The sequence below is a fragment of the Ostrinia furnacalis genome, unplaced genomic scaffold, assembly GCF_004193835.3.
Source record: "Ostrinia furnacalis isolate ACB-3 unplaced genomic scaffold, ASM419383v2 OfSCF1733, whole genome shotgun sequence".
In the NCBI taxonomy this organism is placed as follows: Eukaryota; Metazoa; Arthropoda; class Insecta; order Lepidoptera; family Crambidae; genus Ostrinia; species Ostrinia furnacalis.
This window is the reverse complement of record NW_021131972.1, coordinates 19,602-39,849: the sequence shown is the minus strand read 5'-3', so window position 1 is coordinate 39,849 and position 20,248 is coordinate 19,602. Positions and strand designations below refer to the sequence as shown.

The 20,248-nt window shown below is 36.0% G+C and overlaps 1 protein-coding gene across 1 annotated transcript; it reads right to left on the bottom strand.

Moving 5' to 3' along the window:
• Positions 1-304: 304 nt before the first annotated feature.
• RpS4 (ribosomal protein S4) lies at positions 305-17,803 on the bottom strand. The gene is made up of 6 exons (XM_028305554.1): positions 17,698-17,803; positions 17,103-17,361; positions 16,011-16,108; positions 4,437-4,608; positions 1,106-1,235; positions 305-477 (listed from the first exon to the last, which is right to left on the bottom strand). Exons 1-6 carry the CDS (start codon positions 17,698-17,700, stop codon positions 348-350), a joined length of 792 nt encoding a protein of 263 aa, XP_028161355.1. The 5' UTR covers positions 17,701-17,803; the 3' UTR covers positions 305-347.
• Positions 17,804-20,248: the final 2,445 nt, after the last annotated feature.

Sequence of the window (20,248 nt, the reverse complement as noted above, 5' to 3'; positions counted from 1 at the left end):
GGAATTATTTCCGATTTAAAATCTAATTCTACTGGCCTATGGGCTTAAACGAAAATTATCAGAATAAAATAATGATAGACTAGTGTAAAAACACGCACGTTGAACGCGATGTGTGTGGCCCAGGGGGGAATGGTTTCACATTTATCTGTGACAGAGCCTATGTGGCCGCTTCAATGTTATGGCGTGTCCACACATGCCGCCGGCTTTCAAAATGCCTCGCCAGTGTGCCGTCCTGGCCGCCGGCCGTGCCGCCCGGCATGTGTGGATGCGCCATCGGAGACGAAGAATGAATAAAAGACATCGGTAGGGTTTTGATGTTTTTTGATGTTTTATTGGTCGACTTATATCTACTGGCCGGCCACCTTGGCCGCGATGCGCTTGTCGCGCTCCTCCGCGATGGTGAGGCGCACGCCCTTGCCGCGCGGCAGCGAGATGTACGCCTTCGTGCCCTTGCCGATGATGAACACGTTGTTCAGTCTGCAACAACCAAAATGTATAAACGTTGGCAACATTCAATTTGTTGGCGAAAGTTTGTGTGGATGTTTGTTACTCTTTCACGCAAAAACTACTGAACGGATTTTGATGAAACTTTACAGTGTTATTGTTTATAACCCAGAATAACATATAGGCTAAAATTTATGACGATTTGTGACAAACTAAATTTCACGCGGGTGATGCCGCGGGAAAAAGCTAGTTTTGCATAATGAAGCAATAGAAAAAAAAAAGATAAAAACAAGACAACTTAGGCAAAAATAAGAAGTTGCACCAACTTACTTTAACCGTAACTTTAATAATAAATGGTGCAACCCACCCTTAGGCCGGCAATACACGGACCGCTTGAAGCAGAGTGTCGACAACTAAAGTTAGTTGTCAACTAAAGTAGCAAGTTAAATTGTGTGTTTACAGGCCTTGTTTTTTGATCCAGATGGTTTGAACTAACAGGATTTGTCACACGGGATGAGTTCTGCGGTCAGGTCAAAGTGAACGCAGCCCGCACCGAACATAGATGCCGCAGACCGCATCCAGTGTGACAAATCCTTGAATATCAAAACTAATGGTCTAATGTTAAGCTTATCATTAACTTTTGTGTTTTGTTGCGACAGACCTGGTGGCGAAGGTGTGTCCGGTGGAGTCGCGGATGTGCACGATGTCGAAGGAGCCGGGGTGGCGCTCGCGCGACACGATGGTGCCCACGCGCCCCAAGTTCCTGCCGCCCGTGATCATGCACAGGTTGCCTGCCCAGACACAAATATTATACATGACAGGAATACACCTTCCACTAAATTGTTGTAAATTTATACGTTTTGTAAATAAAGAGTTTATTCAATAATCTTTTTTTTATTTAAATCGTTCAGGGTTACTGAAATATTTATGCAGTTGATTTACGCCCGTTTCCCATATTCAATGCTGCGCTGCTTCTTCTCAGCACTGGCCCATTTATTGTCCCGAAGCAGTGGTAGGGTTAATATTGGGATGTGTAAAAGTGCTTTTTAAAAGCCTATTTGCAAAAATAAATGAATTTTATGAATTTTATTTTTTATTTTTAATCCTTGTCCAAATACGGGTTTCAAGTGTCAAATCTAATGCAGTTTTAGATTAAATATACACAATTTCCGATGCATTTACACTAATAAGGTTTAAATCATAAGTTTAAGTCATAAAGATATACATTATGTATAATTATTATTTTCTACTTTTTAGTGTAGGTTTATTCGTGTTTTTTCATATTAATTTTAAGACTATTTAAAAAATATTAAAGGTCTCTACCCACTACACCGTATCATACCATGACCGTGCTACGAACGTGTCAGGCAAATAAATATTATTTGTACTGAAAAGTATGACACTGTTCCCAGTAGACCGTTCCGTCACCGAACAACACCGTCGCGTGCCATGCACGGAGCGTCAACAAATGTTACACAGAACGCCGTCGATCCGTTCAGTGGGCATAGTAGAGCGTATCGTGTTGCTTTTCGTGCCTGACACGTTGCTAACACGGTCATGATATGATACAGTGTAGTGGGTAGAGACCTTAAAGTGTAAATGCATCAAAAATTATGGAGATTTAATCGAAAACAGATACAAAGAACAATGGGACAAAACGTCCCCAGAACTGTAGCACTTTAATACCTACCTTATACAGGGTGGAAACGATAAGTGATCTCACTCGATTATTTCTAAACTATACAAGATATCGAAAAACTGGTTACTGATCCTGAAAGTGTTCCACAAGCTCTTTCAAACGGTACCAATAATAGGTTACAGAATAAACTGGAACTATCCCAAAATTCAATATTTCCAGCTTCCATACTAAATGTATGCCGACGACACATTATTAGAAGTGTAATTTATTTTTTGTTAGTTAATAAACTTAAAAAGTCGGTTAAATAAACTCGTAACTTGCATCTTATTTAAAATTATTAGTGAAAAACATAAGTTTCAGGCTTTACTTGCTATAAAATTATCAAGAGATGAGTGCCATGACTGTGATAGTACTAAATGTATGGAAGACGGAAACATTGAATTTTAGGATAGATCCAGTTTATTCTGTAACTTGATATTGATACCGTTGGATAGAGCTCGTGAAGCACTTTTAGGATCAGTAACCAGTTTTACGATATCTTGTGAAGTTTTTAAAATTATGTAACTTTACCAAATGTATGGAAGCTGAAAACACTGAATTTTCGGATAGTTCCAGTATATTCTGAAACCTATTATTAGCACCGTTTGAAAGAGCTCGTGAAGCACTTTCAGGATCAGTAACCAGTTTTTCGATATCTTGTATAGTTTAGAAATAATCGGGTGAGATCACTTATCGTTTCCACCCTGTATGATAGACCATGCTAATAGGTACTATAATTTTATTGTAAGACAGCTCAAGTGTGACATGTCTCAGAAAAAAGTTATATCAAAAATAAAAATTCATAATCAACTCTGAAAAAATACATACATACTAGGTAAATCACTTTTGACCAACTTCAATCAAAGGGTATCACGACAGCTTGAGCCCGAGACAACTCGACCCCTGCGACAACTTGATTTTTTCAACACAACACTTTTGACTTACTTTAAATGGTTTCAAAACTGCTGGACCCTACGACAGTTTAACCCTACGACATCTCAAACCCTGCGACAACTCGATTAAATTACTTTTGACCTACTCAAACTGTTGTCGCAAGGGTCCAGTTGTCATCGGGGTCGAACTGTCGTAGGGTCCAGCAGTCGTGGAACCATTTGAAGTAAGTCAAAAGTATAGATAAGTTGAAAAAAATCGAGTTGTCGCAGGGTTTGAGTTGTCACAGGGGTCGAGTTGTCGCAGGAGTCGATTTGGCCCAGTGTCGAGCTCTCCTGATATACCATTTTAAATTGGTCAAAAGTGATTTAATGTGTATTTTCTAGGGTTCATTATGATTTTTTTATTTTTTGACATAACTTTTTACTGAGACATATCAGACTTGAGTTGTCATATAATAAAATTATAGTATTAGCATGTACTATCATATAAGGTAGGTATTTAAAGTGCTACAGTTCTGGGGACGGAGTTCATACAAAATGTCTGTTCTTTGACAGTTGCAATCCGGATTTGGACAAGGAATGAATATGGGAAACTGGCCCTTAATCGCCTTACTTTAGTGCGATTTAGACATTATAAACGATCTATAGTCTGATTTTTAATTCCACGGAATTTTGACAGAAGTGTTACCAACATTGAAACATTCCCACTAAGAATGGAGAGCATTTTCACAAATTAAAAACTAAGACTTAAAATTCTACTGATCATTAATCTAAATGGTTATTTGAGTTTTAATCATAGTTTTGAAGTTACAAAAAAAATAGTGACATTATTTTTCTACTACTGGACTCCCCGGCCAATAATCCATAGGTTAGAAACCTTTTTTATGAAAATTCTTTTGTTAGTAAAATCTTCGCTTCATAAAATAGCCAACATCAAGATGCCAAATAGCCAACAACAAGATGCCAATTTTCTAATCCAAGTTGATTATGATGATGATAATGATGATCAATACATATTTTCGTTTATGATAATTATGTTGTTTTACTGTGTTAAAAACACGTTTTTTTCTATTTAATCTCTAAAATGTACATAATAATAATTAGTGTACATTGAATTCACAAAACAAACAATAATTCATTCTTGTAAGTTGTACTTGATGTAACATCATTTCATATTTTTTTATTAATAATTCAAAGCAAAAAAGTTTTCTTAATCTAAATTGTCAAAAAATTACAGCTGTCAGAATTCCGCCGAATTAAAAATCGGACTATAGCGCTGGTTTTAATAATTTGGTTAGTTGACAGAAATTAATTAGGTATTTCCAAAATGGAATTTACATAGAAAATTATGGCTGAGTGGATTTAAATTTTCCACTATCAGACAAACAATAATAAAAATTGACAGTAGTCAGAAAAGTCACCTGATTCAAACTTGATGAAGTCCATGATCTTCGAGGAGGCGATGTCCAGCTGCACGGAGTCGTTGACCTTGATGAGCGGGTCGGGGTAGCGCAGCGTGCGGCCGTCGTGCGTCACGAGGTAGGGCACGTTCTTGGGGCCCGTCGCTACGCGCTTCACTTTGCACAACTTATACTGGAAAATACAAAATGGATTTCATTTGCGCCGGGCCTGGGTTTTTTTCCATACTTCGTGAGCATTGTCCTTTACTCATTTATTTTTAACCGACATAAAAAAAGGAGGAGGTTCTCAATTCGAGTGCATGGTTTTTTTTTGTTTGATAACCCTATACTCCCTAGGTGGTCCCATTGTCACCAAGTCAGGGTCTGATGATGGGATCCTAGGGAAATCGAGGGCAACCCTCAAATTTTATAGGCACATATCGTTTTTCATGTTTTTTCTTAAGTTATTATATTGAGGAGCTGATGATAGAAGGTAAAATTCCTTAATGCTTAGGAATTAGAGGATAATTCTTTTAATTTTATATAGATACATAATAGTTTTTTAGACCGCCAGTTGTATTCTGTCACGTTTTTAAAGTGGGCTGACGGTTAAGGTCTTTTTAGGTTAATCTGTATTCTGTAAGGAACATTATTTTACACTTAACACAAAAAAAATGCTAGTACTAAAACGACAGACAAATAATTAGAAAATATTAGACTCATATTTTTTATTTTCTTTCTTAATTAAATAATAACAGTGCTACATCGAGTTGAAATGGCGCGTTACGTCACGTTTGAGTAGATTTTTTACTCAAAAGTGACGTCACGCGACATTTTAACTCAATATAATTCTGTAATTATGTATTACATTATGAAAAAAATTCTAAAATATTTCCAAAATTTTTTTATCTGTCTGATGGACTAAATAAAATTTCGATTTAAGAGCCATTTTACATTTTCGTGCGAATTTCTAAGATTTTGGAAGCATGAATTACTATCTTAAGCAACACCCAGAGATTATTTAATAACTGCGAAAGATAGGTCAATCCTTGTTGTTGACCATTAATGAAACGGATTTACTAAAACTCTTTTACTTAATTCACAGTGCCCCATCTCCCACAACCATTTTACGAAAAAATTGCCGCAGACTCATTTTCAAAGTCCTGTATCTATTATTTATGCTCATATAATAAGCTTAAAAATATAAAGTAATCATCGGACATATATTCTTGTAGTTCATTAATGAAATAGATTCTTGAATTTCATTACCATTATTGAGTAAAATCTAAAAATAATTTGGCAAATTTGAAGATTAACGTCACATTTTGATCGTGGTTTTTGGTTTAAAAACACAGCAATAACTGCAATAAAAGTATCCCAAAATAAAGAATATTCATTGTAGAATTGATTTCTACAGTTATTGTTTAAATATTAGTAACCACTTTGTCAAAATATTGATGTGAATATCAGTATAAATTACAATGCGCAAGCCGACATCGATTAGTATGGCGCGAGCGCCCGTCAAGGCAGGACGTGTGTCATTTTTCCCGCCGTGACGTTTACGTGCGTTCGTGTCGTGAAGCGGTGATTTGTACGGCGACCAAATACATTTGATACTATGCCGAGAGGCTGTTTCGAGTCGGCCGGCCGAGCAGAAATTGAAATGATGAATTTTAATTTCTTTGACGGATCTGGGTGTAACTATGTATAATATGTAGGTACCATGTATTTAATTTAATAAATAAATTATAAAAAAGTATATCCATTATGATAGCACCCTTAACACAAGCATATTGGTTGCCTACTTTTGGACTAGATGGCGCTGTGAAATTGTCCAAAGATTTGTTTATTTATTTATCCGCTTTGAGTTTTGTTTCGTGAAGAAGAAAAAGAAGCGTTTTGTTCTGTTGTTAAATCTATACTAATAAAAGAGGAAAGATTTAATTGTTTGTTTGTTTGTTTGGAGGCAATAGGCTCCGAAAAAAATTTCTTTCACGATTTAGAATCCTAATTTTTTTCTATGTTGGCTATAAAATATTTTCAAAAACTTTAGTCCAAAATCTTTGATAAAATTCGACGTTTAATAAATAAATTAGATAACATATTAATACTTTTTTTTTCAGTACGATTTTAGTACTTGTTTTTCAGAAATTCTACGATTTAACTAAACTTCTAAAGTGTTTATATTTTATGCATAATTTATTAACTTCTAAAATATACATATATCCTATTGATAGATGACGTGCTTCGTATTTTATTAAAATTATTACCTGACTAGGTTAAAAAGGTGTGGAATGTTATTTTGGAGATAACTTGGTTCCATAGAAATATAGAGAGATGCTAAGTAATGCGCTGAGTTCGAAACTCAGTGTCGTATTAGAAATTCACACACACAAAGAAATCAAATTATGTGCTCATTATCCATTGCGGTATCAGTATTCAACGTTCGAATAATCTTTAGTACTATGCAAGCAATATAAACTGTTTACATAATGACGTCGCTACTGTCATCATTGCTTTCACAAGCAATATGTTCCAATTTGTCCCTTGTCACATTTCCCTTTAGTTTCTGTGATCTGTGCTTGTTTCTAAGTTGATATCAATGAAATATTCCTTAGTACTTTTGATTTAAATTATTTTTTTTATTTTGACACGTGTTTGAAAAATCAAGGTCAGATTACAATAAAATAACAAGTGAAAACGTAACATTGCATTGCAACTCGCAATTTCGCAATATTGATGAGGAGATTCCATTGGAAAGTCTGTATTCATTCCTAGGATTCCCCTAACACCATCAAATTCAAGAGAATTCAAGAGAGTGCAGTTTCCCATCTCATGCTTAGGGACCACGGTTTAAAATAGTGTGGTTGCATAGAGCCTGCAACGGGCAACCGCGTGCGCAGCTGCTCATACTAATTTTCGATACAAAAGCAAGTGTTGGCGCCCTCACGAGTTTTAGCGGAGTTCCATATGGTAGCGGGAGTAGACTTAATGGAAATCTATGCTTCTCCGACGACCAGTTGTATGTGGAATACTCCAGAGTATGCGCACACAATAGCCTGGTGATTTTAGCACCTGAAGGAAAAACAAAAAAACATTGTTTACAAAGAAATCTGCGGCAGGTGTAGTGTTTTAATTTTGTTTTAGAAAGATCTCATAATTTTGTAAGTATTCAAATATTTAAACATAATGATGTGTAGATTTTATATCAAAAAATATAATCATTTAACAAAATTAATTTTCTTAGAATATTTTAATTCTATTAGAACCATTTTCCACTTCATCGCAGAAGAAGTCGCGGGCAAAAAGCTAGTATGAAATATGTAGTATTGCCCGCGGCTTCACCCGCTTGAAATTTAGTTTGTCACAGATCGTCATAAATTATAGCCTATACATTGTTATTCTGGTCGACGCCAGGGATGGATGAGCGTCGCTGTCGCTGGCGACAGGGTCTTCTGGTTCAGGGTTCATGGCGTAGGTCTCAGGCAAAATGAAATCCACTCGTAGAAATTAATAAACTCAGTGTATTAACGAAAATAATTACACACAGCACTAGAGTCGTATCGGAACTGAGTGAACCAAAGGTCTTGCGATAGGAACGTCCGACCCGAGTGATAGTTGAACACAGACTGCCTAGTACTGCTGTACTGTACTGTAAAGTTTCATCAAAATCTGTTCAGTAGTTTTTGCGTGAAAGTGTAACAAACATCCAGACATCCACACAAACTTTCGTATTTATAATATTAGTAAGACTAGTAAAGAGTAAGATAGTAAGATGAATTATTTTAGTTATTTGTTTACTTATAATAATATTTATTTATTTATTTCTTAGCTCTGTCTGATAATGGATCTGGAGGAGATGCAATGGCCACCTCCGTAACAAAACAATAGAACCATATGGAGTTTGGGCTTGTGTGATTCGTCTTGACGAATATTTCGTATCCAGGGTCCGATTATGGAGCTGTAAGGGGGCAGTTTTTTTTTTCACTATGTGACTGTCTTTATTTTGTACTTAATATAATATTTTACATATTATACCTATTCGTGTTTCATTATTCGTATCCAGGGTCCGATGATGGAGCTGTAAGGGGGCAGATTTTTTTTTTCACTATGTGACTGTCTTTATTTTGTACTTAATATACAACGTGTCCCAAAATTCAACGATAAGCCGGCGCCACAGGGCGGACATAGTCATGGGTACTTTAGGAAAAATAAGAAAAAAAAATCTATCTCAATTATTTTTTAAGTTACACAATAAATAATGAAATTCGTCGAAAATTGACACCCCTTATGATATTTTACATTACCACGGCCACAATTTTTCAAATACTTCTATTTTTTTGTTTGTATCGGCAACCTAAGTAGTGCTGCTGGCTCCACCTCAATCCCTAAAATCCCCAGAATCCTTACAATTTTTACACAAAAGTTAATCAAAATATGATATTTCTTTAAAATTTTGAACGATTTTTACTTTTCCCTATCCCTATTGTATGCAAGGTTCAAATAATTTCGAAAGCTTGTATCGCGGAATTTATTCCTTTTTTTCCGTTTGCGCTAAGAGCTTTCAAAATTATATTAACCTTGCATATAGTGTTGCCGATCGATAGTCTATCGATAGCCAAACTATCGATAGTATCGATACTGTCGATACTATCGATAGCTCAAAACGAGGCAATACTATTGAATATGTGCAATACTATCGATATTATCGATAGTATTGTTGCTCGTGAAGAATAAACTATCAATAGTATCGATAGTATTGTCGCTTTTGAATAAAAAGCTATCGATACTATCGATTGTTCTAGTCTAGATAGACTATCGATAGTTTGGCAATTTACAATAGTATAGTTCCAAATTACTGAACTGTCCTATCCGTGACATACAGTGGGGCGCCACCGTCAATACTGAATCGCTGGTTCTAGTAGGGAATTTAGTGCAATGATTTGTATGGACACCCCTCCACTTTGGTATAGAAGGCTCATTTTTGCAACAATGGTTCTTTGGGTGCTCCTGAGTGGATTTCCGTCGGTAGACATCGGGAGCCCCCCCTGTGGTAGCAGGGGGAGGGGGGGCAAGTTTCCTTCCGCCGCGCTTCACTTTAAGGCCCATATCTTCAAAACTATGGGTATTAGGGCAAGTGTGGTATCATTTTCAGATAATTAAAGGATGGCGAATTCATTTCTAGAACACACTTTTTGCCTTTTCATACAAAAAAATAGAAATATTGAACAAAATTCACCAAAACCAAAAAGTATTTTTTTAAATAAACGTCGTTTACTTTTAAACCACTGGAGATAATCTAATAAAAAAAATATGTCCTGAAAGCTACATTTATCAGGATTATAAAAATATAACATTGTATGGTACTTTTTTCGCAAAAAGTAGGTGAAAAAAATTTTTTTTCAGGACACAGCGGGCGAATTTTATTGCGCATCGGAAAAAAATATTTATTTTATCCATGAATTCATACTATTTGGTTCATAAGCAAGCAAGGATTATTATTTTAGAATTTATTTAGAGTTGCTGGCACATCAATCTACCATGATTTGTATTTTTTTGTCAATTGATTTTGAACTCTATGTTTGAGACATAAGGTTGAAAATAGCTTAAATACATTTTAATATTGAAAATATAAGAAGAAAGCACTAAATAAGTAACTAATTTGTCTAAACGTCTTAATGATTATTATTATTTTAATTAACACTTTTATTTCTACATACTATCGTACCAGTGATTTAACAGAAAGGTAAGTGTGAGGAAAATGAGGTTTCACAATCATAGTTAGTCCGGTAGAATTAGCTTTTAAATCGGAAATAATTCCTACAAAAGATTTTATTGTTTTAATGGCTTCATTGGTTGCCCATTAAGACTCTCCTAAGTTTTCGACTTCGACGGAGTTGTGCTTAAGTGGTGGGGGCCCCCGAAAGGGGCAGTTTTTCGGTTTTCCGGTTATACCGCGTAAAGGACTTAATCTATCAAAAAGTGGTCTTCATGACGGTTGAAGGGCACTTAATCCTGCATTGAATAAGACCAAATTCATATGTTTTGGACAAACCGTTCTCGCGCTAAAGTTAGGCAAAGTAGAAAATATACGTATAATTAATGACCCTCTCCACGTCCAATGGTTTGTTACCCACAGGCTTCCAAGTCTTGAAAAGGGCCACCTCAACCAGTGTAACCCTATCAAGGCTTACGAGCTTGATGCGCCTATCCTTGTTCGTCCCAGCCGTTCCTTAACTGCGGTTGCTGCACCTCTTCCTGGCACTCACCTGAATGACTCTGTGTTACCTACAGTGAAGAACCTTGGATTAAAATGACATTTCCATACCAAATGACAATTTAAGCCAGAGTTCAACTAGGGTGGAACTTGTATTAATAAAGGGGTTAAAGTTTTATTACTTCTTAAGGGTTTTATTATGGGTTGCTAAAGCGAATAAACCCACAAGACCCAATAAGTCCACCCACAAGATGGACCGACGACCTCATAAAGGTAGCGGGAAGGCGCTGGATGCAGGCCGCCACCAACCGGCCATTGTGGAAATCATTGGGGGAGGCCTATGTTCAACTGGACGTCCTATGGCTAAAATGATCATGATGATGATGATGAAAGCGAATACAGGGCTAATAGCTTGGGTAGTTCATCGTAGGTATAATACTTTCCTTTTCAATGCTTCTTTTAGTTATATTAATAGATTGTAGTCATAATACATACTCGTATACATGGATAATTGTGTTATACTTTCATTATAATACTTAGTGGAATTACTGCTTTCAAAACGTGAATTGGAACTGGCCCCATAGCAGACATTTTCCTACATCTAAAGGCCTTTTAAAATATATATTGGTTATGGCTATTGGAGCGGGTACCACTTTCCATACATTTGTGCCCATCATCCTTTAGTTTGTCACAGATCGTCATAAATTATAGCCTATACATTGTTATTCTGGTCGACGCCAGGGATGGATGAGCGTCGCTGTCGCTGGCGACAGGGTCTTCTGGTTCAGGGTTCATGGCGTAGGTCTCAGGCAAAATGAAATCCACTCGTAGAAATTATAAAACTCAGTGTATTAACGAAAATAATTACACACAGCACTAGAGTCGTATCGGAACTGAGTGAACCAAAGGTCTTGCGATAGGAACGTCCGACCCGAGTGATAGTTGAACACAGACTGCCTAGTACTGCTGTACTGTACTGTAAAGTTTCATCAAAATCTGTTCAGTAGTTTTTGCGTGAAAGTGTAACAAACATCCAGACATCCACACAAACTTTCGTATTTATAATATTAGTAAGACTAAAAATTAAACTGACTCCGAAAAAGAATTATTTTTACGTTATCTCCAATATTGTCGAAGTTAACGCTGGAAAACTAAACAAAGTATCGTATATTATTTTTTATTTAAAATTAATCAGTAATCGGTATAAGTGAATACTTAAAATAATATCGATTAAATTTACAGATTATTGTCTATGACTCACGGGTTACAGCACTGATGTGTCAGAGACAAGTCATAGACAATATGGAGATAACACATGATTTTAAACGTCAAGTCAATTTGACAAGTCTCACAAATTATCATCGTCCACGTATTTTGCTAAAATAATTTGTTTCAAAGATTGATTTTTAACTTGTATAAACGTGAAAATAAAGTTGGTTTCATGGGCTTGTTAAATAATGTGTATGATATTATGAACACGTAAGTGATTATGGTGTAATTGTGTAAGAAAGTGTTTGTTTACATCTCTGCCGGATTCTAAAAAATCAGGGTATACTGTGGCTGCCCCTCTTCCTTGTATCCTCCTGCATGACTACGTTGCCTAGCCGTATGCCTGGTCTAAGGTTCGACGCCAAAAATCAACAACAACAAGTTCATATTAAAACGCTGAAGAGTTTTTTGTTTGTTTGTTTGAACGCGCTAATCTTAAGAATTACTAGTTTAATTGAAATCATAACTTTTGTGTTGAATAGCTCATACATTGAGGAAGGCTATAGGATATATACAATCACTCTACGACTAATAGAGGCGAAGCAGTAAAGAAAAATGTTGCAAGCACGGGAAATTGTATTTAAACTATTTTCACTCGTACGAAGTTGATTTTGTGGCGTCGAACCTTGGACCAGGCATATGGCTAAGCAATGAAATCGTACAGGAGGGTACAAGGAAGAGGGGCAGCCACATTAGGTAACACAGAGTCGTTCAGGAGAGTGCCAGGAAGAGGTGCAGCAACCGCAGTTAAGGAACGGCTGGGACGAACAAGGATAAGCGAATCAAACTCGTGAGCTTTGTTAGGGTTACACTGGTTAAGGCGACCCTTTACAAGGCTTGGAAGCATGTGGGTAACAAGCCATTGGACGTGGAGAGGGTCATTAATTATACGTATATTTTCTACTTTGCCGAACTTTAGCGCGAGAACGGTTTGTCCAAAACATATGAATTTGGTCTTATTCAATGCAGGATTAAGTGCCCTTTAACCGTCATGAAGACCACTTTTCGATAGGGTAAGTCCTTTACGCGGTATAACCGGAAAACCGAAAAAACGCCCCTTTCGAGGGCCCCCACCACTTAAGAACAACTCCGTCGAAGTCGAAAACTTAGGAGAGTCTTAATGAGCAACCAATGAAGCCATTAAAGCAAAAAAATCTTTTGTAGGAATTATTTCCGATTTAATCAATTTTTGTGTTTAATTCTACTGGCCTAAGTACGGGAGATATTTTTAGCACAAAGGTTACGGCTGTGACCGTTTTAGTTGTTTTTTTCAGACAGCACCAGCTTCTGCACTACTTCTTGCACTTACATCTCGCCATTTCCAGGCAAGCCTCGGCAGCTACGGGCAAACCGGTCCATATAGGCTCCATGTTGCTATCGACTCTGGTCCACCCCCAACCAGTCGGGTAAAGGGAAGACTGAGTCGGTTGCTTGCACCTGATCCTATACGCGAACCCCTTGGATTGATCTAATAAGTGGATAGATCTTGAACAAGGGACGACTAGAAAAGACCTGGTGCCAAGCATCAGGGGGTGACACATGTCGCACAGATTAGTACTCACTGGCGCATCTGCATAGCAAGTCTGCGGTCTATGTCATTGTCTATCAATCTTGGAATCGGTAGGTAACCCCAAAATCGTGGGGGTTACCAGGGGGTGCCTTAGGACTTACGCCGCCACTGCAAAGATGGCCTTGGGAACGCAAACGGGCGTCTACTGTAAACACTTCGAACATAGTGAACGCTTAAGGAGGTTGTGACGTTTAGACAAATTAAAGTTATTTATTTAGTGCTTTCTTTTCTATTTTCAACCTTATGTCTCACACACAGAGTTCAAAATCAATTGACGAAAATATACAAATCATGGTAGATTGATGTGCCAGCAACTCTAAATAAATTCTAAAATAATAATCCTTGCTTGCTTATGAACCAAATAGTATGAATTCATGGATAAAATAAATATTTTTTTCCGATGCGCAATAAAATTCGCCCGCTGTGTCCTGAAGAAAAAATTTTTTTCACCTACTTTTTGCGAAAAACGTACCATACAATTACAATGCTATATTTTTATAATCCTGATAAATGTAGCTTTCAGGACATATTTTTTTTATTAGATTATTTCCAGTGGTTTAAAAGTAAACGACGTTTATTTAAAAAAATACTTTTTGGTTTTTGTGAATTTTGTTCAATATTTCTATTTTTTTGTATGAAAAGGCAAAAAGTGTGTTCTAGAAATGAATTCGCCATCCTTTAATTATCCAAAAATGATACCACACTTGCCCTAATACCCATAGTTTTGAAGATATGGGCCTTAAAGTGAAGCGCGGCGGAAGGAAACTTGCCCCCCCTCCCCCTGCTACCACAAGGGGGGCTCCCGATGTCTACCGACGGAAATCCACTCAGGAGCACCCAAAGAACCACTGTTGCAAAAATCAGCCTTCTATGCCAAAGTAGAGGGGTTCATGCACTAAATTCCCTACTATTCCGATTTTTGCCATGTTGGAAACCATATAGTTGAACGATGGTAGCGCCCCCCTGTCATTAAGTTTGGTGGGACAGTTCAGTGTGGGTCATCTATATCGTTTACAATATTTGGGTATAATAGTAATTAATAGGCACAACAATAGGGTTATTGGAATACTTGAATTGTTTCATATAGATAACCATAACATTTAATTATATGTTTCCAAAATTGGCAATAGGTACATTTTATTTGCCGTACTTAACTAATGCAGGTAGTTTTAAATACAAGTGAGATTATTATTGTTATATGTTTAGTTGGTAAGTCAAGCGAATCATTTGAAATATTGTAAAAATGAATATAAACAAACATACCCAATACTATTGCAAATTTACAGACTATCGATAGTCTTAAATAAATCGATACTAACGATAATATCGATACTATCAATAGTTTTTTTATTAACTAGCAACATTAGTATCGATACAATCTATAGTTTATTCTTCGCGAGCAGCAATACTATCAATAGTATCGACTGCCACAATAGATCAAACCTGGTCGAGTTGGCGCAAATAAAGGCCCAAAAACCAATAATAATAGTATCGATAGTATTGCAATAGTATTGCCTTGTTTTGGCCTATCGATAGATAACGCTTTAACAGATGAAAAATATCAATAGTTTTACCATCAATATACAGGTGACTGGAACTGAACCCGCCATAGCTAATACGCGTATAGAGGAGGTCATTTGCTAATTATTGAACCGTACTTTCTATAGCTAAAGTTTTATAGTTTAGGAGATATGTCAATTTTTATACTTTTTTCAATTTTTCCGAAATTTGACCTTGAAACTGGTTAAAAAATTTTTCTCGCGTGATTTCAATAGTTTTTTTTATTTGATATTAATATCGAATGTCTTTATTCTAATAAAATAAATTTCTGATCCAGATAATGTTTGAATAGCTAGTTACGAGCCGCCAAAGTCTAACAAAAGTACAAACCACGAAAAAAAATCTACTTCGAATTCGATTAAAAAAAAATTAATGGTGATAATGGATTGCCAATAATCCTTAAAATATCTCTAGCTTCTCTTCTTTCCAATGATATAAAAAAAAATAAGCATTTTTAGGTCAAATTTCGGAAAAATCTGAAAAAAGTAAAAAATAGACGTATCTCCTAAACAGGAACAGAACATAGAAAGTAAGGTTCAATAATTAGCAAATGACCTCCTCTATACGCGTATTAGCTATGGCGGTTTCAGTTCCAGTCACCCTGTATAGTTCGGCAACACTACTTGCATACAATTATTTTTGTCGTTTTAGTACTAGCATTTTTTCATGTTGTGTAAAATAAAGAACATGCAATAAAAGGTATAAAAATAATTAGTAATTACTTATTTATAAGGAAGAATTAATATACAGTGTGTGTAGAGAGTGGCAGTGAGAGATTGCCAGGAGGGGGCAGCTTACCTTTCCTTCAATTTTTGTCGTAGAACAAATGTACATAATTATATTAAAGATTTCTTAGCTCTATAATCTGCATTAAACAACTAAAAATCGTAATGATTCTCATTGACAATATTATTATTCTGTGGTTAAAGAATCATTGTGACTAAACAAAGTAATTTTTTTTATGAAAAATAAAGCATACCTTTGCTTCCTCTGGAGTAATCCTGTGGATGGTAAATCTGCCCTTGACATCATAGATAAGACGGAACAGTTCATTTGTTTTTTCAATAGAAACAACATCTGAAATTTAAAATAATAATATTTAACAATATTATAACCTCTAAACCTACATGGTGATTTGTTAAAATGAGCCCAAACTCGACAGGGTTTTTTCACTATCAATAGAACAGGTGAAATTAAATAAAAGCTTGTAAAATATTTTATAATATGATTAAAATATTAAGATTTAATCTATATACAAAGCTTGCCCAAAAAGTAGTGTTAAGCTTAGATTAATAAAACCTAGATAGATAGTCAGTGCACGAAAGGTGAGGCAGATTTTAGTAAGCCAGAATGGCTTACTCGTAAACGTCACATGAACTGTCAAAGTGAAAAATTGGTAAACACGTCCGACGACTTTTAATTAATTAAGACGGTTTGTGCTGTGAAAGGGTGTCTAAATACATCAGAAAAACTAAAGAAAGTGACCAGTGTTACATTTCATAAGTAAGTACTACGATTCGACGCGTATTTTGCTTGAATTTGGCTTTCAAAAATTAAATACGGGAATGATACCAGTAACAAGAAAATTTATTTCCCAATTGTTCGCCGTACAAATACACTTCCTTTTTTATGAAATCGAGACTTTTCAGTCGATTTATCTTATTGTAATTAGGTAGGTACTTTGAATTCAATAAATAAATAAGTACATGATGCGTTTTGTTTTTGTTAGTTATAAAATAATTAAAAACGTATTAAAAATTTCCCTACTTTCGGGAAAATCGCCTTCACTGTCTACACTCCCCAACAAAATTGACACTAATGACATAAGATTTTTGCCTCACTCTTGACGAAGCGTTTGTATGAAGACTATCCATCTAGGTTTTATTAATCTAAGGTGTTAAGTTAAAGCCTAGATGTAGAGCATCACCATGTATGTACTGCGATTTTTGAGTTTTCCAGTTATGATTGTTTTAGATTTCTGTGCTTAGGTACTTTTTTGGTCACTGTGGTGCGAATAGTTAAGGTACATGACTGTTTTTTTATTATTATAAGATGAATACTAAACGCTCACCCATAAAGCCCGCAGGGTACGTCGGGTCTGTCCGCACTTTGCCGTCCACTTTGATGAGGCGCTGCTTGACGATCTTGAGCACCTCGTTACCGGTGAGCGCGTACTTGAGGCGGTTGCGCAGGAAGATGACCAGCGGCAGGCACTCGCGCAGCTTGTGCGGGCCCGTGGACGGCCGCGGCGCGTACACGCCGCCCAGCTTGTCCAACATCCATGCTTTGGGAGCGTTCAAACGCTTCAAATGCTTCTTAGGTCCTCGAGCCTGCAGGCAAACATCATAGAGCCGGGCTTAACCTCAAACTTTAAGATAAATATTTTCCGTGATTGATCTATGCGGTCACTGAGAAGCATGGCTTTTGATAGTAAAATTAAAATAAATAAATAAATGCTACAAACTAAGTATAAAACGGGACATCAACAAATAGATCACTCGCCCGCGAACTGTTTTTAATCAAGATCAAATATGTTACGGACGAAAATTAACTAGAACTCGAATTATAACAAGCACTAACTTTACGAATATGGACCAAATGTTTAAAAAAGTTAATTTGACTCTCAGATTTTAATGGATTTCAAGGCAAATATTCGCGAAACTCACCATGTTGGACACAAATTTTAACAAGAAAGAACTGTCATCAGAGAACAAACGTCAGTCAGACAGCAGCAGACAGCAGACCATAGAGTATAGTACTTATACCGAGACCATGAAGCTATAGATAAAAATGGAGGCCACACTCCGAATACCTAATTGAAGCACAACCTATGTATCACTATCTCGCTCTTTGTGGGCAGACACTCTCTTTTTAAGTAAACAAAAAATAGAGTCAATGAAACTCAATGTAAAATCTTTATTTCTTGACATAGGTATCATTAAATGATAAGTGTAAATACTGGTAAAACGTTTTAGGAAGAAATTAGAGATGAAACGGATATCCGGTAACTATCCGGTAGGCCGGATATCCGGCCTATATTTACTATCCGGCCGGATACCGGATAATAACTCACTATCCGGCCGGATACCGGATAGTAACTCACTATCCGGCCGGATACCGGATATTAAAAATGTACGAAAATGTCCTATTAATAAAAATAAATACATTAATCTTTGAGGTAAATATCAATAAAATGGCTTACAATAATGACGGCTTTTATTTAAAATCCAAAAAGTTACAAAAAAGTCATAATATTATGGCCTTTCAAAACTAATTTCTTTTTCTGGGCTATTCAGTCTAATGACGAATAAATAAATAGTAAATATCTGTTAATGCCGAAATATTGCCAAATAAAATAGGCGATTTTTTTTTTCACTGATGACATGATGCAACTATAGTCCGATTTTTAATTCGACGGAATTCTGACAGCTGTAATTTTTTGACAATTCAGATGTAATAAGCCTTTTTTACTTTGAATTATTAATAAATAATATGAAATGAAATTTCATCAACTACAACTTACAAGAATGAACTGCTGTTTGTTTTGTGAATTCAATGTACACTAATTATTATGTACATTTTAGAGATTAAATAAAAAAAAACGTGTTTTTAACACAGTAAAACAACATATTAACATAAACGAAAATATGTATTGATCATCAATCATTATTATCGTCATCATAATCAACTTGGATTATAAAATTGGCGTCTTGTTAGATTGATTATTTTATGAAGCTAAGATTTTATTAACAAAAGGATTTTCATAAAAAAGGTTTGCAACCCATGGATTATTGGCCAGGGAGTCCAGTAATAGAAAAATAATTTCCCAATTTTTTTGTAACTTCTAAAATATGATAATAAAAATTCAAATGACCATTTTGAAATGATCAGTACATTTTTAAGCCTTAGTTTTTCAAGTGAAACCTTAAATTCAAGAAAGGATTATTTTTTAATTTGTGAAAATGCTTTCCATTCTTAGTGGGAATGTTTCAATGTTGGCAACACTTCTGAAATGTCAAAATTCCGTCGAATTAAAAATCAGAGTATAATTTAATTTTCGCTATTCAATCACACACTCACGATTGCAACCGAAATTGAATTGATCTGCCCCCTAGACAAGTGGAAAAATCTCCCGAATTGATCTGCCACCTAAACAAGTGGCAAAATCTGACATTCCATTGGGACGGATTCGATTTTCGAAAAGTGTGACTAGTCTAGTCTACTAATAGACCTACTGATCGCGTTCGAAGCACCTGTGTGGCGCTATAGTCGTCACGACATGCAACGAGACAATGGGGCCAACTATCCGGCCGCCGGATATCCGGCTATCCAGCTTAGCAGCTGGCCGGATATCCGGTATCCGGCCAAACAACTATCCGTTTCATCTCTAGAAGAAATTACTGTGAAAAATGTTTATAATGATCCAATGTCGTAAATCACGAAATAAACACTTACGCGTGGAATCTTAAGTGACTTCCGGGACACCACGTACTACCGCAACCACGCACTACAAAATTTTGCACCATTTCTTGTGAATTAACTGTAAAAAATCTCAAACGAAATTAACTGCATAATAAACAAAATAGTAAACAACCGCCATGATGGGCCGGATTGGGCCGATGTTGCCACATGGTACCGATTCTCCAGGAATTGGGATTGTAATTCCCTGATTCGCCAACACAATAAGCCTAAATGGCCGACACTTTTGTGATTTTTTATTTAACTAGGTAATCTTAGTTTCAAATATTAATTATTTATTTGTTTAACTTCTGATTTGGTTAGTGAATTGGCTATTTCGAAGAATTTACAAGATTTAAATAAGAAGATAGCAATACTACTGTTCACACTAAAAAGAGAGGTAGGGCCACAGAGAGCGAGATAGATATAAGTAGGTATTTGACTCAAGTTTTTGTTCCAAGTTTGCCCTCTATTTTTATCTTTAGCTTCATGATTCGTTCCTTCTGGAACAGGCTAAGGTCAAAGACCATGCTGCCTAGTCATCAGTAGTAAAAAAAATTGGTTGTTTACCTTAATGTCATTGCCTTAAAAAAAAAGAGTGATATGAAAGCATGAAGCTAAAGATAAAAATGGAATTTGTTCCAACTCTGCCCGAGTTGGAACAAAAACTTGAGTCAAATACCTACTTATATCTATCTCGCACTCTGCGGCCCTACCTCTCTTTTTAGTGTGAACTGTAGTATTGCTATCTTCTGATTT